We start from the raw sequence: 25,147 nt of genomic DNA on the forward strand, positions 1-25,147 counted from the left end.
CTCCTGCACATGCGCCTGATTCAGTTTTGGTTTTGAGTCCCGTGGAGATCATTAACGCCAGGCCATTGCGTAATAAAAATATTCCTCCTCATCCTCGCTACACTGCGTCCCTCGCCCTGCCTAAGGGCAGTGCAGAGCCGCGGTATATATATATATATATTGACGAGAGCCTCCTATCATCGACGTCATTCACGATCAGCTGGCGACCAGCACACCCCTCTCGAGCTGTGTCCTGCCCAGCACTCTCAGTCTCGCCGGGGTTAGATCTAGCTTCGCTACACCGCCACCGGCAGCAACTGTCAAGGACAGTATACAGCCGTATAAACTGTCTCTTTTTTTTGGAGAGCCATTTCGGACATATCGCACTGGCACATAAACCACTTGGAGCTGCGCGTGGTCTCTCTAGCCCTGAAAGCTTCCTGCCTCAGCGGAGCAACAGCATGTTCTGATTTGCACGGTGTTAATATTTTCTTATTTCTTGGGCTTCACTTTCTAACTTTCCTTGTATAACACTGACTTTTCTGCCATGGTGCGTGTGCACAATTAGACAAAACATTCAGTAGTCCTTGGACACATTCGCACACACCCAGACAACCCAGACAAAACATTAAGATACACATACACACATTTTGCGCACATACATGTTTCACTTACACCTTTATATATGACCTTTCTTCCTAAATAAATTTGAGAATGTTATAGTACTGCACTGTGTCTGTGGTTCCTTGAGCATTCACCCAAGATATCTTGCGCTGCAGCTGCTGCCACACATCACAGGGGTGGACATCGACTGATGATTGAGAATATTGATAGTCTACCTAAAAGTTAATTCTAACAGCTGGGGGCTCGTCCGGGATATTCCCAAGAAACATAGGACTGAGAAGTCATCCTCCATCACAGGTAAGTTATCTTTGTATGATTTCCTGTGGTGGTAGGATTGACTGATTGATTGATTCCATAGAAGGTAGAGATAGCCCTGGTGTTCCTGTCCAGGAAGATTTGTCTATAAGGGTAATGTTTAAATGCACAGTTACCTGACGAATATTTTTTGAGTACTCCCTCCCTCCCGTTTAGATCTGCTCTGACGGGTATTCTGAGATAGCCCTCCAGTAGGAGGAAGGACCGTGTAGATCCGCTCTGACGGTCAAACTAAGTGTTAATGGGAATTTTCAGTTTTGAAAATTAATAAAATTTGTAAATATTTGACAAATTGATAAAGAGACCCCTGTGATGTGGTGTGGTAAACTAACAAAATAATCAAATCAAAATTGATTAAGTGAAGGATGGGTCAAAAAATATCAAGACCAGAACAAGGGGAAACACCCCAAGATTGGATGTTTAGAAATAGTTGTGGATATTGGACCGAACTGTATTCATAAAATTTGAAAGGGTGGATTCAGGGAAAAATAAAATTGGATCATTTCCCTGAAGATGGTTCTTTTAAGCCAGAGGATATGGATAGTGCAGATTCAATGATTAATGGGGGATGGGGAAATCCAGAATTGAATTATAAGTACATGCAAGAGGCATACAATAAATGGAAAGAAATGAAAAAATACTGGGATAAGGGTCCAGAGAGGCCGAACTCAAAAAAGAAAAACCAGTCACCCCCATACCAGCCAGCAGTACTACCCATGTCACACCGGTAGAATACAAGTCAGCTGTGGTGACACATGTCCCCGCGGTAGAATTCAAATCGAGCACTTACCAACATAATGTTCCTAAATTAGAAGAATTGAAACAACCTATCCCTGAAACAAAACTATACCCCACTCTGACAGAGAGTAGAGACGGAGTAGAGCAGAGAGACGGATATGAAATTATGAGTGAGACTGAACTGTGTGTGGCAGGGGGGGCCACAGCTGACAGTAGACAGGCAGACCGGGCAAACGATGAACAGAAAACAGAGCCTGCATTTATGTTTGTGAGAAGGGGAAATCAAATTTCCATACGCCCTGCTAAGGCGAGTGATATTGAAAGTATATGTACTATGTATGTATGTATATGTAAGGCAATCTGCCTTCTCCCTCTCATCCAGTGAAATATGTCCAGATCCTAAAAAGTCATACACGATATGCACAATTGACAGGGCCAGATTTTAAAGTAATATTACTCAGAACTCTGGGGGAGGACGTGACAGAGACAGATATAATTGATGGGTGTCCTTCTCTGAGAACAGAAAATTATAAAATGACTGGTAAAGGTACCGCAGATAATCCTAATAAGCTGCTTTGGGAAGAGGAAGAGCATTTAGAGACTTTTTATGAGGAGCTGCAAAAAATCTTAGAAAAACGGGTGATTTCTAAAAGAGACATATCATATGCCGCGAACACTAGACAGGAGCCGAAATAATCAGCCGCAGCTTGACACTGGTGCTAGTTGTTCCTCTATTTCTGGTTTAATATACGAGGGCCCAGTTTCAGCAAGAATTACACGCTCCTTGGGTATAGATGGGGTTCCGATCTCCTGCCCAGTGTCACATCCTTTGCCTGTGGTCACAAGTGATGGTCAAAATTTAATACACAAATTTACTATTATTCCAGTGTCACCTCTGAACTTGCTGGGAAGGGATATAATGCACAAATTGGGGATGGAAATTGTGTTTACTGAAACTAACGTGTCTCTTTTCTTCCCTTCTGTGCTGATGGTGTCCATTGAGCCTCACCCTCTTCATGTTGATTACATGGCGAGTGAAGTGGAGGGGGAGGGAGAGGAGATAGTGCCACTAAGACGAGTGAATCCAAAACTATGGGCTAAGCACAAGGACGAAGCAGGTTTTATCAATGTTAAACCGTACACTGCGTTGCTAAAAACAAAAAAAACAGTCTATGTAAAACAATACCCTCTCTCTCCAGAGAAAGAGAAGGGTATTGAACCTGTAATAGATAATCTATTGAAACAAGGCATTATCATAGATATATATTCACCATATAACACACCTATTAATCCTGTTCTAAAAGCAGATGGTCAAAGCTGGGGACTGACACAAGATTTGAGAAAGATCAATGATTTGATCATACCACTTTCTCCAGTGGTACCAGACGTGGTAACTATAATAAACTCAATACCACCTACACACAAGTTCTATAGAGTAATTGATTTATGTTCTGCATTTTTCAGCATACCGCTATGCAGAGAGGTGCAGCCACTGTTTTCGTTTACATACAAACCAAAACAAATAACATGGACACGTCTTCCTCAGGGCTACGTTGACTCGCCCGCAGTGTTCTCTGCGATCGTGCACAAAACCCTCAGCACTATTAATCTCCCACCACTGACTACGTGCTTACTACAGTACGCTGACAACCTTCTAATCTCTGCCACGACGGCAGAGGCCTGTGAGCAGGCCTCCATCATTGTCTGCAATGTGTTGGCAGAGGCGGGGTTTAAAGTCTCAAGAAAGAAAGTCAATTGAGTCTCTGAGTCAATTGCTTTGTATGACTAGACTCAGAGACAAGCAATTGACACCAAAGCTTCACCGAAACAAACAATCAAGTGGACTGATGAAATGGATGTGTCCTTTAAGGTATTAAAACAAGCTATCATGTCAGCACTGGCTTTGGGCCTTCCGAACAACAAAAATAATTTTCATCTGTATGTGCATGAGAGTGGGGGCATTGCGGCGGGGATACTGGCCCAGGAACATGGTGCAAGTTATCGTCCAGTGGCTTATCTATCAAAAACTTTAGACAATGTTGCACAAGGTCTGCCTACTTGCCTCTGAGCAGTAGCTGCTGCTGCCTTGATGGTAAGGGGTGCTGAAAAAACAGTTCTGTCATATCCATTGACATTGCACACCTCACACCAGGTAAACGCAATTTTACACAATCTTAACACACAACACATGACAGCACAACGTTGTTCAGGTTACGAAGCAACTCTGTTAGCGACAACAAATTTAACCATTAAGCCATCAACTGTTCAACACATTAATGTCATTGCTTTGAGAGAATTGCTGGATGCAGCAGACCAAACCTCTGACAGCACTGATGAGGTGCATGATTGTCTGAAAACAATTGAAGCCGAAACTGCTTGTAGGCCCGATCTGTTAGATACGGCCCTAGAAGAGGGGGATAATCTATATGTTGACGGTTCATGTTCTAAACCATCAGATGGTGTATATTTATGTGGTTATGCAGTCGTTAGACTCCCTGATGAAGTGGTGGAAGCAGAACCATGCCGTACACATCAGCACAGGCAGCGGAACTAGTGGCACTAACGAGAGTTTGTGAACTTTCAAAAGGTAAAATTGTCACAATTACACATACACACATTTTGCGCACATACATGTTTCACTAACACCTTTATATATGACCTTTCTTCCTTAAAGGGTAACTAAACCCTAAACCAACTTTTTTTAGTTAATGATCTGTAATACTGGGGCTTTATTAATGCTGTTCATTGATTCGAGTAAATGTTTTGACATTTGAGTATAAAGTGTTTTAATTCTATAAAATATGGTGTAAAACCGCCAAAGTGCTGCCCTCTTAAGGTTGAATGTGGCTACTGCAGTTGAATTTTCCTATTGGACGTTGTGGTACATCGTGACGTAGGATGGCACTTCCAACGGCTCCTCAGAAATGTTTCCCCCAATCACATGATGAGAACGGCTTCACTCCAGTATGAACTGTCATATTACATGAAGTAGAAACATTATGAATGAAACTGACTTGACACTTGCTTTAACATTGTATTGAAGAAAATATGGTTAAATAATGCAGTTGCCAGTACACGTCAGGCTTTTCTTGCGATATTATTGCTGCCCGTCATGTGTACAGATCATTTTCATACATTAGACGCACTTACAAACCCTGACACGCGAGTGGTTGCCGCGGACGCGGTAACGAACAACAATACTGTAACGTACTGGCGTATATAGTCTAACTTATTTGAGGAAATCTGTTTATAATAGGCTTTTAGGTCTGAACTTATTGGTCCTGCGCTGCTGCGCTGATTCAGTTAATTTGAATGAAAATACATTGTATGTGTATATAGATATCTGATCTATTTTTAGTGGCATTCAGTGTAAGGATTTGACTGTTCATAGATTAGGTCAGTTCTCTTGCGCTGCTGCTTCGCTAGCATCGTCGGCATCGGGAGTTAACGCAGTTTGAGCCAGCGGCTCGCATTGATAAGGCTCTGGGTCTGTGTCTACAGACAATTCACCCTCCTCTAATTCAGGGGAAGGTAGGAGAAATGACCGCTCTGTTGCAAAGCTGGCGTCACTCCAGTCATTCTCCATCTCTGCGACTCGCGAGTCTGACAGCAATCAATCAATCCGTCACTGCGGATCTCAGGTGCACACCCTCCGCTCAGCCCCGCCCTCGGTTCGTCCCCTCTGTCTCCGCTGGGCTCTGCCCACTTTTCCAGCATTTTTCAAAATTTGCCAGTGGGTGGAGTTAAGCTCTGAGCAGGGGTTTAGTTACCTTTTAATACATTTGAGAATGTTATAGTACTGCACTGCGTCTGTGGTTCCTTGAGCATTCTCCCAAGATATCTTGCGCTGCAGCTGCTGCCACACATCACAGGGGTGGACATCGACTGATGATTGAGAATATTGATAGTCTACCTAAAAACACGGACAACATGACGGTGGTTTTGTACATAAAATCGCCAGGGTGGCATACGATCCAGAACCCACCCATTTCAAGCAGACTGCACACCTCCTTTTTGTGGGCGGATCGTCACCTTCTCCCCATCAGGACGAATTCCATCCCCGGCCGTCTAAACCGCCGAGTGGATTTGCTTTCGAGGAAAGAGATTCCTCAGGGAGAGTGGGGACTTCACCCTGGAGTGGTGAGGGAAATATGGGCCCGATTCTGGAGGGCGGAAGTGGATCTATTTGCGAACGAGCGAAAACGCAAATTGCCCGCTGTTCTTCACGCTGTCCCACTCCCCGCTGTCGGGGGATGCTCTGACGTCCAGCTGGCCGAGAGCCAAACTCTATGCGTTCCCTCCGGTGAAGATTTTGCCTATTTTGTTATGCAAAATCATGGAGGAGAGAGCATCTGTGATTCTCATCGCTCCCAACTGGCCCAACCAGCCATGGTTTCTGGATCTCAGGGAAATGCTGAGAGCCTTTCCATGGAAAATTCCTCTCAGAAGGGATCCTCTCACAAGCAAACAGCATGATATGGCACCCCAGCCCGGAGCTGTGGAAACTTCAAGTGTGGATGCTTCAGGGTCGTTAGAAGGTGTAATCGATTTGCCTTTGAATGTCCTCACTACACTCACAGAGTCTCGCACGCCAGCCACCAGGCGCCTTTATGCTCTAAAAATGGGGAGTAATCAAGAAATGGTGCTGTGAGCATGCTTTCGACCCGACGTACTATGCTTTCTACAACTTAGAATGAATAATGGCAGTCTGCCTTCCACTCTGAGGGTTTATGTAGCTGCTATTGCCTCGTTTCGCTCCCCGGTATCTGGGCAGTCGATCGGTAAGCATTATTTAGTGGTCATTTCTCAAAAGAGCAAGGAGGTTACATCCTCCACGGCCACCTTCTGTGCCGCCGTGGGACCTGGCTTTGGTTTTAAAAGCCCTCTCTCTACCTCCGTTCGAGCCTCTGGAATCTATGGCAGTAAAAGAGCTTTCTCTTAAAACCGCTCTTCTCCTGGCCCTTGCTTCTGCTAAACGCATTGTGGATTACAGGCTTTCTCTGTGAACAGTGATTGTATGTGTTTCAGTCATGGCGACTGTAATGTCACTCTCCGGTCGAGGCATGGCTACGTGCCAAAATCGCTATCCACACCCTTTAAAGCACAGGTCGTCTTTCTATCGGCCTTATCAGTTGAACCGGCGACCTCGCATGACGCTGATGCTCCACCGCTGAGTGCTGTTTGCCCGGTTAGGGCGCTTAAGGTATACGTTAATAGAACGGCATCCTTTCGTCAGTCAGACCAGCTTTTTTTGTGCTATGTGGGCTGTTCTAAAGGACGTGCTGTCTCTAGATAGAGGCTGTCCCACTGGATAGTGGATGCTATCGCGTTGGCGTACGCTAGTCTGAGCCAGGACTGCCCTTTCCACATCAGCACGTTCTACGAGAGCCATTGCATCTTCATGGGCTTGGTCTAAAGGTAAGTTCATTCAAGAAATATGCTTGGCTGCTGGCAAGTGCTCTCGGTGAGTTAAGTCACTATTCAAGTGTTTTATACTGCACAGTAATTACCATTTTCTGTTGATGCTGTGTATGCTCGTGCTTAAGTGTATTTACTCACTGTTGTCACTTTTACTGCCCTTATCAGTGCAGCAGACACTTTTTATTCCATCCATTATTTCAATTGTTTGTTTTGCAGCACAGTTAGTTACCGCTATGCTGTTGACGCTGTGTTCGCTCGTATCTTCCATTTCTACGTTATTGTGCTATATATTGTATGTATCTGTCTCAATATGCAAATTTGTATAGGCTTTAGCACGTCTCTCATTGGCCTGGCTTCGCCTATCATAAGAGCTTCTGGCGACTCCGCCCCTTGGCGGTTTTATCTTCTGCGTTTGGTGCAACTTGTCTGCTACCTCGCAGCTCTCACGGCGGGATTGTATTTGGTTCCCGCAGCATTTTAAACGCAGTGTTGAAGTGACCGCTCTCGAAAGTGAACGTCTCTGGTTACTATCGTAACCTTGGTTCCCTGAGAGGCGAGAACGAGACACTGCATAGACACTCACATTGCCATTTATTCAGATTTTTCTCCTTCAGCGACGGTCTACTTACCTTGTTGTTTCCTCCACGAAAGCTTCACCTTCACCGAGAACAGCGAGCCTGCCCGGCCTTCCTGCAAGAGAGCGCGCGTTCTTTAGAGATTCAAATACTGAGGCGTTCCATGCATCAACGCCCACAGCAACTCAAATATTGAGGAATATTTGAGGAATAATCCTGGAATAATTGACCTCATGAAAAGCTGTTAATTTCTAAGAGTTAATTTCATAATTTACTTGATAAGTAAAATTACATGATATTTTGTTTTGTTTTGTTGAAAATAAAATCAAAATGAAGTGAATTTTTGCTTAAAACAAGCAAAATTATCTGCCAATGGGGTGAGAAAAATAATCCTGTTTCTGATTGAAATCTTGCTTCTTGTTTCTGTCCCAAACAGAAATATTATTAAATTTATAAACATGTATATTATATGCATTCATTACACACATATTTCAATATATGATATATTTCAAATGTTTATTTATTTTAATTTTGATTATTATAACTGACAACTAAGGAAAATCCCAAATTCAGTATCTCAGAATATTTGAATATTGTGAAAAGTTTCAATATTGAAGACACCTGGTGCCACACTCTAATCAGCTAATTAACTCAAAACACCCGCAAAGGCTTTTCTTTGTTCTGCTGAACACAAAAGAAGATATTTTGAAGAATGTTTGTAACAAAGCATAGAGAGAGCAACCATTGACTACCATAGTATTTTTTCCCCTACTATGGTAGTCAATGGTTGCTCTATCTGCTTGGTTACAAACATTCTTCAAAATATCTTCTTTTGTGTTCAGCAGAACAAAGACACTCAGACAGGTTTGGAACAACTTTAGGGTGAGTAAATGATAATATAATTTTCATTTTTGGCTGAACTATCCCTTTAATAGAGAGGCGAAGGGAAGAAAAAGATGTGGTAGAAAAAAAGTGTACAAGCAATAGGGATAACCGCAACCAGGAGAGGATTGTGAAACAAAACCCATTCAAAAATGTGGGGGAGATTCACAAAGAGTGGACTGCAGCTGGAGTCAGTGCTTCAAGAACCACTACGCACAGACATATGCAAGACATTGGTTTCAGCTGTCGCATTCCTTGTGTCAAGCCACTCTTGAACAACAGACAGCGTCTGAAGCGTCTCGCCTGGGCTAAAGACAAAAAGGACTGGACTGCTGCTGAGTGGCCCAAAGTTATGTTCTCTGATGAAAGTAAATTTTGCATTTCCTTTGGAAATCAGGGTCCCAGAGTCTGGAGGAAGAGAGGAGAGGCACACAATCCACGTTGCTTGAGATCCAATGTAAAGTTTACACAGTCAGTGATGGTTTGGGGTGCCATGTCATCTGCTGGTGTTGGTCCACTGTTTTTTCTGAGGTCCAAGGTCAACGCAGCCGTATACCAGGAAGTTTTAAAGCACTTCATGCTTCCTGCTGCTGACCAACTTTATGGAGATGCAGATTTCATTTTCCAACAGGACTTGGCACCTGCACACAGTGCCAAAGCAACCAGTACCTGGTATCCCTGTTCTTAATTGGCCAGCAAACTCGCCTGACCTTAACCCCATAGAAAATCTATGGGGTATTGTGAAGAGGAAGATGCGATATGCCAGACCCAACAATGCAGAAGAGCTGAAGGCCACTATCAGAGCAACCTGGGCTCTCATAACACTGAGCAGTGCCACAGACTGATCGACTCCATGCCACGCCGCATTGCTGCAGTAATTCAGGCAAAAGGAGCCCCAACTAAGTATTGAGTGCTGTACATGCTCATACTTTTCATGTTCATACTTTTCAGTTGGCCAAGATTTGTATTGGTCTTAAGTAATATTAAAATTTTCTGAGATACTGAATTTGGGATTTTCCTTAGTTTTCAGTTATAATCTATAAACTTAAAATAAATAAACATTTGAAATATATCAGTCTGTGTGTAATGAATGGATATAATGTACAAGTATCACTTTTTGAATGGAATTAGTTAAATAAATCAACTTTTTGATGATATCCTAATTATATGACCAGCACCTGTGTATATATATATATATATATATATATATATATATATATATATATATATATATATATATATATATATATATATATATATATATATATATATATATATATATACAGTATATATATGTGACCAGTCACGGAAAGTAGGGACACGTCAGTTCTGGGGCATTTTGAGTTATTCACAGATTCTGAAATTGTAGTCTCCAAGCATTCCAACGATGTGTAACACATGGAAATATTTGGAGAAGTTGTGGCTATTTGAGAGTAGGCACTCAAAAAACCTTAATAGGGAGGAAATTACCTCTAAACATTTTGCAGTTCTCACCTGTTCTCACCTGCTGAGAGTGACAATAGGGCTCATTTAAATCTCATTTAGATAAGCTGTATGTATGTTTTTTTTCAGTCATGTCATAGTACACAGCCCTCTCTTTCTGCACAAGAGAAAGATGATTGTGTTGCTTCTTTACTGCTTCAGACTTTCTATTATCTGGGAAGTTTGCAAATTGCACTTCGTATCAGCTGCTCATTATTGCTTTAGCACTGCCAGCAGAGATCTGTGCGCAGCCAGCCACCAGGGTTGCCAAGTTTTCACAACAAAACCCACACAATTGCTACTCAAAACTAGCCCAAAACAAGCCCAATCGCGTTTCAGGGGGGCTTCTCCGGTAAAAATCACATTTGGGGGGTAAAATATGTTTTTTTTTTGGCATGGTTGCCTATTAAAATTCGCATTCCCGGGGCCAAATATCACATAATTGGGCTCGCTTCAACCTGCGGACATGAAAAACAGCCAGCGGCAACAGTGTTGAAGTAGCCCAACCGCGGACTTGGCAACACTGAGCCACGCTTCCCTTGGAGGGTGGGGGCAATAACAAAAGAAACACGCCTCTGCTGCATGCTAGAATCTCCAAAAAACAAGCCGATTTCAAACCCAAAGTGTATGCTTTTAAATATACCAATACTGCTATCTCAAACACGGTGAGGCTTCTTCGTGATCTCAACTAACAGATTCTGCAAAAAAACCTGCTTCTTTCTCATTTTGCTCGAAAGTTGTGCTGCCGACTTGTGTCCCTACTTTCCGTGACTGGTCCCATATATACAGTGAGGAAAATAAGTATTTGAACACCCTACTATTTTGCAAGTTCTCCCACTTAGAAATCATGGAGGGGTCTGAAATTGTCATTGTAGGTGCATGTCCACTGTGAGAGACATAATCTAAATAAAAAAAATCCAGAAATCACAATGTATGATTTTTTAACTATTTATTTGTATGATACAGCTGCAAATAAGTATTTGAACACCTGAGAAAATCAATGTTAATATTTGGTACAGTAGCCTTTGTTTGCAATTACAGAGGTCAAACGTTTCCTGTAGTTTTTCACCAGGTTTGCACCGCAGGAGGGATTTTGGCCCACTCCTCCACACAGATCTTCTCTAGATCAGTCAGGTTTCTGGCCTGTCGCTGAGAAACACGGAGTTTGAGCTCCTCCAAAGATTCTCTATTGGGTTTAGGTCTGGAGACTGGCTAGGCCACGCCAGAACCTTGATATGCTTCTTACAGAGCCACTCCTTGGTTATCCTGGCTGTGTGCTTCGGGTCATTGTCATGTTGGAAGACCCAGCCTCGACCCATCTTCAATGCTCTAACTGAGGAAAGGAGGTTGTTCCCCAAAATCTCGCAATACATGGCCCCGGTCATCCTCTCCTTAATACAGTGCAGTCGCCCTGTCCCATGTGTAGAAAAACACCCCCAAAGCATGATGCTACCACCCCCATGCTTCACAGTAGGGATGGTGTTCTTGGGATGGTACTCATCATTCTTCTTCCTCCAAACGCGTTTAGTGGAATTATGACCAAAAAGTTAGGGTTAGGTTTAGGGTTAGGTTTGGTCTCATCTGACCACATGACTTTCTCCCATGACTCCTCTGGATCATCCAAATGGTCATTGGCAAACTTAAGACGGGCCTGGACATGTGCTGGTTTAAGCAGGGGAATCTTCCGTGCCATGCATGATTTCAAACCATGACGTCTTAGTGTATTACCAACAGTAACCTTGGAAACGGTGGTCCCAGCTCTTTTCAGGTCATTCACCAGCTCCTCCCGTGTAGTTCTGGGCTGATTTCTCACCTTTCTTAGGATCATTGAGACCCCACGAGGTGAGATCTTGCATGGAGCCCCAGTCCGAGGGAGATTGACAGTCATGTTTAGCTTCTTCCATTTTCTAATGATTGCTCCAACAGTGGACCTTTTTTCACCAAGCTGCTTGGCAATTTCCCCGTAGCCCTTTCCAGCTTTGTGGAGGTGTACAATTTTGTCTCTAGTGTCTTTGGACAGCTCTTTGGTCTTGGCCATGTTAATAGTTGGATTCTTACTGATTGTATGGGGTGGACAGGTGTCTTTATGCAGCTAACAATCTCAAACAGGTGCATTTAATTTAGGATAATAAATGGAGTGGAGGTGGACATTTTAAAGGCAGACTAACAGGTCTTTGAGGGTCAGAATTCTAGCTGATAACCAGGTGTTCAAATACTTATTTGCAGCTGTATCATACAAATAAATAGTTAAAAAATCATACATTGTGTTTTCTGGATTTTTTTTTTTTAGATTATGTCTCTCACAGTGGACATGCACCTACGATGACAAAATTTCAGATCCCTCCGTGTTTTCTAAGTGGGAGAACTTGCAAAATAGCAGGGTGTTCAAATACTTATTTTCCTCACTGTGTATATATATATATATATATATATATATATATATATATATATATATATATATATATATATATATATATATATATATATATATATATATATATATAAGAACACCTGGTTTGTTGTGCAATTTGGCCCAACATTTTGTGCTTATATATTAATATGACCAATAATAATCATTATGATTATTTTCTCGTGGTCAGACCTTGCTTTTCGAATTGTGCCTGGAATTTGCGTAATATCACATAATACTGAGAGCCTGGCCTGGATATGTACACAAGATTTAGGATCAGGTCGTGAACCTACAAGTGCTCTTCCTGGAGGAGGCAGACCCAGCCCTTGCTCTGCTCTATCCCGTTTGCGCTTGAACATGGACCGCAGGCAAAGTATCTCGCTTGCAGCGCCATTCCCCTCCAAGGACGGGATACGAGCCTAGAAGGTCAGCCCCTGTGTTAGACTAGATGACCATTTGTATTCTTCCATGGTAATAAATTGGAAATACTTGTGTGAATTAGTAGCATTTACAGATGACGATATAACTACTGTTCTCTATATAGATCAGTGGAACCTGTAAAATTAACGTTTTGCGCTGAGGACGCAGACACACACACACACATCTGTCAAAGCACATGACAGGGAATGTTAAATGCTAATGCATACGCTTGAAGCTTAAAATAAAGAATTCTGATGTTGTGGGTCCTTGGATCATGTACCTTTCCAGCAGCAGCTCACTCTGTTTCTAATCCACTATTTCTAGATGCATTTTGGTTATAGAAATGAGTTATTCAGGGCTGTAATTGGCGTGACTGGTAGAAGCTTACCATGCACAGAGGGCAGACCCAACTAATCGATAATGAGAATCTTTGTTGATTATTTTCATTATTGATTATTATCGATTTTATCAACTAGTTGTTGCAGCCCTAGTCCATTGGCTTGGTTTTTTTTTACACTCTCAGGCAAGATCCCAATTCGTCAGTCATTCTGATGTAATGTCTCCGTTCCCTCCTTCAGTGAACAGAAGTTACATTAGTAAACTAGACGTTCATGCTCATCAGTTCTCACAACAGAAGATGTCTCAGTTCAGTGTACTGTTGGACTACCTGGAGTAACATATTCCGGGATATTGGTTTATTTAGAGTCGGAGGGACTGCCAGGCACGTCCGAAAGTGAGTGACAGTGCTGAGGGGATCAGCGCTGATTCAAGTCGCGGAAGTGACAGTGGCCTTGGCACACAAAAGCATGCTCACCATGGTCTTTTTGTCAGATTTTCAAATACTTTTGCGCTTCAAATTAAGGTTTACAATGTTGTCAAATGTAAAAATGTGTACCTTGAATGAAATGTAAGTCGCTTTTGGATAAAAGCGTCTGCCAAATGCATAAATGTAAATGTTGTCATTCACTTGTAGCCATAGTTTGGTTCATGGCTTACAACTCTCAGGACTTCTCTATGGGAAAAAAATCAATGGGAAAAATATTTCTGGAACCAAGGCCATTAGTTTAAAAACTTAGTTTTTTCTTTTTTTCTTCTTTTTTTCCCCACAGCTATAAAAGAGTGGTGACTCCAAAGCGTGCAGGCACTGCAGTGGTGGTGTGCTGGATGGTGGCCATCGCAGTCGGCCTGACGCCCATGTTGGGATGGAACAATCTGGAGAAGCTACGACAGACCAATGGCACTGACTTTCTCGTAACCTGTGAGTTTGAGAATGTCATCAGTATGGAGTACATGGTGTATTTCAACTTCTTCGGCTGGGTGCTGCCACCTCTCGTCCTCATGTTGCTCATCTACACTGAGATCTTCTACACGATCCACAAGCAGCTCAACAAGAAGGTCACTGTCAACCAGACCGACCCCACTCGATATTATGGGAAAGAACTCAAGCTGGCAAAATCTCTTGCACTGGTGCTCTTCTTGTTCGCTGTTAGCTGGTTGCCATTGCATATCCTGAACTGTATCACTCTCTTCTGTCCAAGTTGTGACAATTCCATGTGCCTTCTCTACGTGGCTATCTTGCTCAGTCATGGCAACTCCGCTGTCAATCCCATTGTTTACGCGTTCCGCATTAAGAAATTCCAGAATGCTTTCGTTAAGATCTGGAAACAGTATGTATGCTGCACGGAGGATCCACGTGTGGATGATCTGCCCAGCTTTCGTATAGATAGCAAAGAGAGAAGACTGCGGCATAATGATATCTGATGCTCCACTAAAAGGTCTCCTCTATTAGAATCCCTTTTTAAAACATGACGTTATCAATGAGTCTTGAAGGGAAATGCAGTATGGGATGTATGCTGTTGTGAGAATACAACATACACAAAAATGGAGACAATCAGACATTATTGGAAATGATTCCTTGAAAACCAAGTCAATGTTGCATAGAATTAACTGCATCATTAGTGAGTAATCAATAAATAAATTAAAATGGTCTGTTTTAGAGCTATAGCCACACACTACAAATGGCATTCAAATCTGTGAAAATATCTTTATTTGATTATTATTTACTTGTGTCCTGGGCTTCATTTTAAAGGGTTAGTTCACCCAAAAATGAAAATTATGTCATTAATTACTTACCCTCATGTCGTTCGACACCCGTAAGACCTCTGTTCATCTTCGGAACACAAATTAAGATATTTTAGTTGAAATCCGATCGCTCAGAAAGGCCTCCATTGGCACAATGCACGTTACACTCTCAAGACCCATAAAAGGTACTAAAGACGTCGTTACAAAGTCCATCTCATTACAGTGGTTCTACAATAACTTTATAAAGTGACGAGAATAGTTTTTGTGCGCAAAAAAACCCTAAATAACGACTTATATCATGATGACCGATTTCAAAACAAGGCATCATGAAGCTTCGAAGCGTTATGAATCAGTGAGTAGATTCAGCGGTTTGAATCGCCAAAGTCACGTAATTTCAGCAGTTTGGCGGTTTGACACGCGATCCGAATCATGATTCGACTCGCTGATTCATAACGCTTCGAAGCTTCATGATGCCTTGTTTTTACATCGGTCTTGGGTGAACTAACCCTTTAATGCGGCTATCACATAAAGGGCTTCATATAATGACCGCAAAATTACAAACTAAGTGTCAACATATACAAGTACACTGAACTGCACTCTTCTCTTTAGTCATTACAACAGCATCTGAGGACTTTGAGAAAGGATGATGTGAATGTGATCTGAGGCCATTTTATATGCTAGAGAATTCTTATTTTGAGAAATATGGGATACAGTGGAGTCATTCATCATTTGCAGCTTTTTTTTTTTTTACAATAAAAGTCAGTGGGGTCCAGTGTTGCTTTGGGCCCCATTTTACTTTCATTCAAAACAGCTGACACATTCGTTAAAATATTTTTGTTTAGCAGAAGAAAGCCATACAGGTAAGAAACAACATAAATTAAATCAACAAATACATTTTGGGGTGAACTATCCCTTTAACCCTTTCATGCATGAATTTTAACAACCTCAGCAGGATTTTTGCTTGCCTGTTTTTATAGCTCTTAGGGCATGCAAAACAAAATCCTTTTCAACATATTTTTCAGAGATTTTGAGGTGTCCACTTGAGTGGATAATGTGCATTTTTGGTTTTAACTGAAGAGATACTTCGTCCTTGAGCACTGGAAAGGCGCTATATAAATAAAACATTATTATTATTGTTATTATTATTATACTGTATTAGGCATAATAAAGTAAAAACAGTAATACTGGGTGTATTTATCAGACTAATTAATACAATTATATAAATGTGAAAAATAAAAAAATATATAATATAGCTTCAAATATTTGAAATGCAGTAGTTTGTTCCCGTTCAACCAGCAGATGGAGAAGAACTTTATCCAGGTTAACGTTGCATGTCTTTGATATCAGAACATGCGAATGTGATTCCATCAAAGATCTACAACCCCAAATCAGAAAAAGTTGGGACAGTATGGAAAACGAAAATAAATAAAAAAAAATAGAAGTGATTTCTAAATTTACTTTGACTTGTATTTCATTGCAGACAATATGAACACAAAATATTTCATGTTTTGTCTTCTTCTTTCACAACTTTGCACTAGTGTCCACTGTAGTAGTTGAAAACGGCTCGGGTTATGTATATAACCCATGTTCCCTGAGAAGGGAACGAGCACTGCGTCGGAACGACACTTTGGGGATGCTCCCTAAGCATCAGCGTATCTGAAGTCTGAATGAAAACTAAACCAATCCGATTGGCGTGCGTGATGACGTAACTGTGACGGCATACCTGGAAGTATAAAAGGGGAGCCGGCGCATAATGTCGGCAGCTATTGCTCTGAAGGATGCGTTCCAGGCGTGCCGAGGTGTGGCGACGCAACGCAGTGCTCGTTCCCTTCTCAGGGAACATGGGTTATATACATAACCCGAGCCGTTCCCTTTCGAGGGAACTCTCACTGCGTCGGAACGACACATTGGGGAACGAGTACCCACTAGGCCACACCGAGGGCCAACTAGGACTGGAGCACCCTAGCACCTAGGCGTCATAGGGAGATCCAGGCTATAAACCTGATAAAGGTGTGTGGGGTAGCCCACCCAGCCGCCTCACAGATATCCTGCAAGGGGACCCCAGAAAGGAGGGCCACTGAAGAGGCCATGCCTCTGGTGGAATGAGCCCTCACGGCCACAGGTGAAGGCAAACTGCGCACCTGATAGGCCATGGTTATTGCCTGGACAATCCAATTACTGATTGTCAGAGTAGACGCAGGCAACCCCTTCTAGGGTGAGCCAAAACACACCAAAAGTTGTTGAGATCTCCTCCACTGCGCAGACTTCGCCAAATAAACTCTGAGAGCCCTAACCGGGCAGATACGTGCGGGAGACAATTGTCCTCAGACTGGATCTGAATCACAATGGAGGAATTGCTAAGCATCTTGAATCTGAATCTCCTCAGAGAACGATTCAAGTACTTCAGATCTAAAGTTGGACGCAACTCGCCATCCTTCTTAGGAACTATGAAGTACCGGCTGTAGAACCCGGACTCCCTGTCTGGTGGAGGAGCACATTCTGTGGCCTCCCTACCAACAGGGAGGGAACTTCCTGTTCCATTACCCGAACCTGCCCAGGGACCACTGCCGTCCAGACCACCCCACTGAACTTCGGGGGAAGGTAACCGAACTGCAGTCTGTATCCCCTTTTCTACAGTCGCAGGCCCCAAGCTGATATATTCGGAGGCATAACCATGCGGCGAGATAATCTGCTAAGGGAACCAGCCTCTCGAGGCTGGCCTCGGGTGTCAACCGAGCCTCCTCCCCGACCCCCTGAAGCGGCTAACCGGCAGGGCAAAATTGAGGAAGATTTTCGGTGTGCGTACGCGTTTGCTGGACCGCCGCAAGTCTCGCTAGAGGCGGCTGGTGCAGCGCGCGTGCGCGGGGATGTGGCCCGAAGCGTACTAGACGGCGGGAGCACAGCATCGATTCCCGAAAACTCCACAGGGGAGACGACCTCGATCGCTCCTACCCGGGAGAGGGGGCTGGCCAGCAGGGGCCTCATCTAAGGGAGCAGCTCGACAGGGCCGCAACACTAGGGCGGACACTGCGATTAGCAATTGCCTGAAACTGATGTGTCCCGCAGGCCACAAGGCGGCGAGAACGACAACAACTTCAGGAGGGCTCCATCTTAGATGAATATCCAAACAAGTCAAACACGCTTGGGTGACAGAATTAAAGTATCTGACTTATCAAAGTCGGATAACATGACACTCAATTCCTCGGAATTAAATGCCATCATAATCACCCAACCCGTGCAACCTGGTCTGAATAATAGGCTGAATAAAAAATACATCTAACTCCTCAAAGTCAGATAATTGTCACAATGAGTCTCGGAGCCAAATGCAAGTTCACAATGTTTATTAGAAGGAGGCAAGAGAGGGTCAGATGAAGCACAAAAGTCACAGTCCACAGAACAGAGACCACACGCGGCGTTCCACGAGGTAATCCACTCTGGTTGGTTGACCGGGAAGAAATCCTCACACAGCAGGAGACTGACGATAATGTCTGAACACTGGACAGAAGGGAAAACAACGCCCAACAGAAAAGGACGCTCACCGGAACCTCGACGATACTGGATCTCGCCTAAAAACAAAGCGCACCAGTAATACCAGGAAAACAGAACACAGTTCACTCGAGGTCAAGTTCACGATATCCACAGGCGTGTGAACTCTGGGCTAAGACGAGCCTCCAGATGCCTGCGACCGAACCTGAGGAACTGGAGAGGAACAGCAAGATGAACCGACTGGACAAGGATAGCATGACTGAGACCAACCAAGACAATGAGCACGCGACGAGAGACAGGACAGAGTGCTATAAAAAGAGAACAGCTGATGAGACACGACAGGTGAACAATTACTGAAACGAGCGGGAGGAGCCAGTGAACCCGTGAGGAACCACCACCAACAGGTAAGACAACATACACACACACATGATCACCCAGGAGTCCTGACAATAATATTTTAATTTAATTCCTCGGAATTAAATGCAGCCACAATAAGGTGAAACATGGTCTGAATGATAGGCTGAATATCTAACTCCTCAAAGTCAGATCATATTTTATTTAATTCCTCAGAATTAAATGTAGCCATAATCATCAGACAACACTGTTTTATTGTATTTATATGGACTCATAAACCACGCGTTGCCTCAGCAACATGGTTCAAACCGTCATATTACAATTGGCTTTCATCCCTCGAGAAAAAAGCCAAACAGTATCACACAATACGGTGAAACATGGTCTGAATGACAGGCTGAATATCTAACTCCTCAGAGTCAGATCATATTTCATTTAAATCCTCAGACTTAAATGCAGCCATAATCATCAGGCGATACTGTTTTATCATAGTATACGGACTCGTAAACCACACGTTGCCTAAGCAACGTGGCTCAAGCCGTCAAGCCAACCAGTATCCCATGCACACCGATCGCGTGTGTTCACTTTAATTGCAGACCCATAACCTGCATGCTGCCTCGGCAATCACGAGATTGAATCTTGCATATAAGAAGTGCTTATAACTTCGACTGCCTCAATGCTGAGCACGTCTAATTCCTCAGAATCAGACCGCTCAAGCATCGGGTCTTCCGCCCCGGGGGAAGAAGCCGCAGCGCGGGCTTCCACGCAGGGAAGGAGAACATCTGAACTGTCAGACAAAGACTGGGAAGATGCCTCAGCAGTCCCAAGTCTCACTGACATGTCCATCCGTGAGCCCCATGACCAGCCTCGCCGCACCGCCTCGATCCACGGGGCTCACGAGGCTGGCCAGCCTCATCGAACACGGCCAGCCGAGAGCGGAGCAGCCTGAGTGTCAGGTTCTTTGGTTCAGCTGACTCCAATGGCTCAAAGGGGGCCTCAGCCAACCCTTCGAGAACCACTGCCAGATCCCAAGTTGGAACTCTGGAACAAGCCGCAGGCCTCATCCTCCGAACCCCACGGAGGAACTGTACAACCAGCTGGTGCCTACCCAAAGGCCCATCACCCATAGGAGCGTGGAAAGCCGCAATGGCAGCCACGTACACCTTGAGTGTGGATGGGGTCAGAACCGCAGAAAAGCGATCTTGGAGGAACTCCAGCACTGAAGCCACTGGGCAGTTAACTGGGTCCACCTCACGCTCCCTGCACCAAGTGGAAAATACATTCCACTTGAGGCTGTACAGTCTCCTCTTAGACGGAGCCCTGGAACTGAGTAAGGTCTCTATCACGTCTGCCGACAGGCCAGCCTCTAGGTACCTGACCCTTAAGGTGGCTTTTCTCCTCACCATTACCTCTCTTAGGAGAGTGGGGGATCTCCAGGCCTTGGCGGTAACGCCAACCTGCCTGGAGTTTGCCCCGGGCAGAGTAAAAGCCATCTTACACCCTAGGCCGGGCTATGTGTCTAAGGTCCCATCAAGTGCTCCCTCGAGAGCCGCCGAGCATGCTGAACACCCAGGCACTGCACACACAGCAGGTGTGCATCCGAGCCCGACATGTAACGGGGACACGGGTGCACACACTGCTTAAACTCTCCTATCTTTTCCATCATTCACACACTTTTCGCTTTCACAACTGGACAATACAACAGTAAATAGACAGACAATTTTGACAGAGAGCGCTATGCTGAAGAGCAATAACTGCCAACATTATGCGCAGCTCCCCTTTTATACTTCCGGGTATGCCGTCACAGTTACGTCATCACGCACGCCAATCGGATTGGTTTAGTTTTCATTCAGACTTCAGATACGCTGATGCTTAGGGAGCATCCCCAAAGTGTCGTTCTGACGCAGTGAGAGTTCCCTCGAAAGGGAACCATGCATACGCAAGAAATGGGTTTTTGAATAGCTGTCCACTGTAGCTGTCCACTCTATGCGTGGGAGAGTGAAGCAGAACTTTGCGCAATCTTATTGGTCCAGTTTTTTTTTTTTTTTTTTTTTTGATATTTCAATCTAAATTAAATAGACAATAGGTGCTCTACAATAGGTGTAACCTACCACAATTTTTTAATGGGGAAATAAGAAATGCAGCTTTCAGTTTCACTGTGTGATGTTGAAATTAAACAAAACTGTAGGCAGTTTGTATTTAATATTTAGATTGCTCAAAACTGTGGGCCTGAGAAGAGATGTGAAAAGATACACAGGAAGGAACCATGAATAAATATAGATTAAATGATACTGCCGGGGTGTCTGATGTTTTTTTGTTTCTTTGTTTTTTTAAGATGTGTTAACATTAATGATGTATATATTTGAGGACATTTGCATTTGGATCTTTCAAATGTTCAGGCCTCCCTTTAAATTTCAACAAGGCAAGGACATTCAAGAGCTTTCAATTTTCTGAAATGTATCCAAGTGTAGTAAGTAGAAAACAAACTAGAGTCACTTAAAGGGTTAGTTCACCCAAAAATGAAAATTTTGTCATTAATTACTTACCCTCATGTCGTTCGACACCCGTCAGACCTCTGTTCATCTTCGGAACAGAAATTAAGATATTTTAGTTGAAATCTGATGGCTCTGAAAGTCTTCCATTGGCTCAATGGCACCGTTCACTCTCAAGACCCTTAAAAGGTACTAAAGACGTCGTTACAAAGTCCATCTCACTACAGTGGTTCTAAAATAACTTTGTGATAACTTTGTGAACAGTGATTCATAACGCTTCGAAGCTTCATGATGCTTTGTTTTGAAATCGTCATCACTATGTAAGTCGTTATTTAGGGTTTTTTTGCGCACAAAAACTATTGTCGCCGATTCATAAAGTTATTTTAGAACCACTGTAGTGAGATGGACTTTGTAACGACATCTTTAGTACCTTTTAAGGGTCTTGAGAGTGAACGGTGCCATTGAGCCAATGGCTTTCAGAGCCATCAGATTTCAACTAAAATATCTTAATTTCTGTTCCGAAGATGAACGGAGGTCTGACGGGTGTCGAACGACATGAGGGTGAGTAATTAATGACAGAATTTTCATTTTTGGGTGAACTAACCCTTTAAATTGTGATGTTAACACTGAGTAGTGCTATAACATCTAACAACTTGATTATGAATCACTCCTGCTCTGAACAGACCCTGATATTAACAAGACCTGGAATAACAAGGACTGATCAATCTCAGAGTAAAATTTTCACAATTCTTGCATTGTGCTTCCTTAAGTTCCTGCAAAACTACTACTTCCTGTGTAGATCCCGGGTTAGGAACAAAGCTTATGTGATGACCTGTGTTGAGTTAACTTTATTGTCCTTAGAGGCACTTCTTTGTGTAGACAGCAGTATACACACTTTTATAATAGATCATTACAAAAAATAATAACAGCAGGTATGAAGAAATTTTTGTGTCTATTAGATTTACACAAAGGGAGTTTAAGTCTCCGACCCGATGGAAGCAGTTGAAATTCAGTGTACAATGGGTGGGTAACGTCAGAAAGGACAAGCTGGCCCTTCCTAGTCACCCTATGTTTATAAATTTGTGTAATGGTCCTTAAATCAGTTCCAACAATCTTGCTGCACATTTTTACAATACTAGTCAACTTACTCCTATTCCTAACATTTAAATTACCATACCAGCAAATAATAGAGAAACTTAAGACAGATTCAATAAAATAGGAATTAAACATTCTCATAAAAAACATCCATATTAAAAGTTCGAAGTTTACTCAAAAAATACATACGCTGAAGAGCTTTTCATCTAATAATATCAGTATTTGCTTCAAATTTTAGTTTGTCATCAAGTACAGTCTCTAAATATTTATACTGTTTGACCACATCTACTTTATGTCCCTGAATGACAACAGGTTGCACAGGTACAGAGTTCGTCTTACAGAAATCAGTGGACATCACTTTTGTTTCAGAAGCATTAATGTTTAAAAAAGAATCCTCACACCATTGAATAAAATGATCAAGCACTGGACCATGATTCCCATCTGACTCAGTGAGAAAAGACACAATTACAGTCATCAGCAAATCATTAGTGTATAAGGAAAACAAAAGAGGGGATAAAACGCAACCCTGAGGTGTACCAGTGGACGATAACAATGCATTAGACAATACACCATTAACACGCACTCTTTGGACTCTATTAGTTAAAAAATGACTGAGTCTAAATGAAAATGTTCAATAAGTTTCTTAGCCAAAATATGGGGCTGAAGGCAATTAAAAGCAGAGGAAAAATCAACAAAGAGCAAACGTACATTATTTTTTTGTGCCTTCCAAATGTTTTAAAATATCATATTTAGTAAGGTACAAGTGGCATCTTCCACTCCTCTACCTGATCTATAGGCAAATTGCACAGGATCAAGGGCTGACTGAGTTAAAGCTAAAATGTCCTCCCTTACTAATTTTTCAAAGGATTTCATAACCAAGGAAAAAAGTGCAATAGGCCTACCCATAGGAAAAATGTGTTGCTCATCTGTTGTTCAATCTCATCTCTTGAGATCAATTTGAGCTTCTCATATTCATATCATTCTGTGATCATTTGTTTCTGAGTTACTTCTCCTAAGGGTCCCTTAGGAGCAAGACATAAGCTAAAAAGAGACAAGACACCAGTAAGACAAAGGAGGTTAAATTGAGAAAACCATTTGAGCAATACTTGAGAAGTGAGATAAACAGCGGAGATCTCATAATTGTATACCCCTGATCTCAATTATGTCTTGGTTATTTGAAAGAGAATTAAAGAGAATAACATGAGATGAATACGAGACTTTTATGAGACAAATCTGAGAATTATGAGCCTTAAAAGAGATCTTATTATTGTGTGTCCAACGTCTCTTCCATCTCTTGATTATTTCTCTTTAATGTCTTACTGAAGCTATATATGAGAATGATATCTGAGGTATATTTGAGAAATACAAGAACAAATTGAGAACGCAATTTAAAGATAAATTATCTTTATTAATTAGAAATAACTGTAAAAACAATACTCAATATTGAAAAGTTGAAAACTGTATGTGTGTAACACCAGTACAACACTTCAAGACAAAAAACACTGACCAGCAAGTGGAACGTGGGATACGTGGAACAACAATGTTAGGCTCACACATGAAAAGTATGGTGGCCTGGAGGTGCAAACCAACATGAAAATATTACAGGGTTTGGTTAGAATGCTAACTATAGTAAGGCACACTTGTACCAACTCAGCTCACTCCTCAGATGTAGGTGCTAGAGTGTGGGGACATCACTAGTACAGTACATCACTTCCAGATAGTAAAAAATAAAACACTGACTAGCACATGGAACAATAATGTTTGGGTCACACACACATGAAAAGTACGGTGGCCTGGAGGTGCAAACTAACATTACAAAATCTGAAACACTTTTACAGAGCTTGAGACCAATTTAAATTTTAGAAAACATTTTTAAATATCATAAAACAAATTACATTACCATAACACATTTACAAGTCCTGAAACAAATTAAAATTTCAGAAAACAAATTAACAAGAACACGGTCCCGTTGCCTACTACTACTAACTATACAGGGAGTGCAGAATTATTAGGCACGTTGATTTTCTGATCATATTTTTTTTCCAGGCACATTTGACCAATTCCAAACCACAGTAATCCTAACAACTACTATTGATTTAGTATTTAATAATGTATAAGTGATATATAATTGTTCATGAAGGCTGGAAATGAAAATCACCTTATATTCAGGTGTGCAGAATTATTAGACATGTTTTCTTTTACAGATAAATTGAGCCAAAAAAGAGATTCAACTCAGACTGAAAAGTCAAAAAGTATTAAATGCCCATGAGAAGGATGCAATACTAATGCAATACTAGACATTGCAGTTAAGGCATGACCATTGGACAGTGAAATGCTCGTTGGGTCAGCAGGATCTGACAAAAACAGGTGGTGAAGAAAAGACACCTGTTAACTGCAAAAGAATTAAGGTGAAGAATTAAGGGTGAAACCATCAGGAACCCTTTAGTCTCCAGCGCCACCATTTTCCAGAGCTGCAACCTACCTGGAGTCTCCAGAAGTGCAAGGTGTCAGGATCTCAGAGACTTCAGTTAGGTAAAGAATCCTAAAAAATGACCCCCACTAGATAAGAATCACAAGCTGAAGTGTTGTAAAATACATGAAGAAGGTTTTTTTATAGGCTTTATGGACAGATAGGTTGAGAGTGACTCTTGAAGGACCAGCACCACATCCTCTAGTACCACTGTTTGAAGAATTCATCTTCCAGAATCTGGCAGTACGTTTTGGGAGTTCATTTTTAGTCCATCTCTGCAAAACGTACTGCCAGATTCTGGAAGATGAATTCTTCAAACAGTGGT

General features: G+C 42.4%; 1 protein-coding gene across 1 annotated transcript in view; it reads left to right on the forward strand.

Annotated features, from left to right (window-relative positions):
* The window catches only part of LOC307142846 (adenosine receptor A1), a 155,416-nt gene extending 139,077 nt beyond the window's left edge, over window positions 1–16,339 (forward strand). Inside the window, exon 2 of the mRNA XM_079843980.1 lies at window positions 13,956–16,339. Coding sequence (XP_079700106.1) covers window positions 13,956–14,607 — 652 coding nt within the window. The 3' untranslated portion in view covers window positions 14,608–16,339. The remainder of the gene's footprint in view (window positions 1–13,955) is intronic.
* Window positions 16,340–25,147: the final 8,808 nt, after the last annotated feature.

The sequence above is a fragment of the Gobio gobio genome (assembly GCF_949357685.1).
Source record: "Gobio gobio genome assembly, chromosome: 19".
In the NCBI taxonomy this organism is placed as follows: domain Eukaryota; kingdom Metazoa; phylum Chordata; class Actinopteri; order Cypriniformes; family Gobionidae; genus Gobio; species Gobio gobio.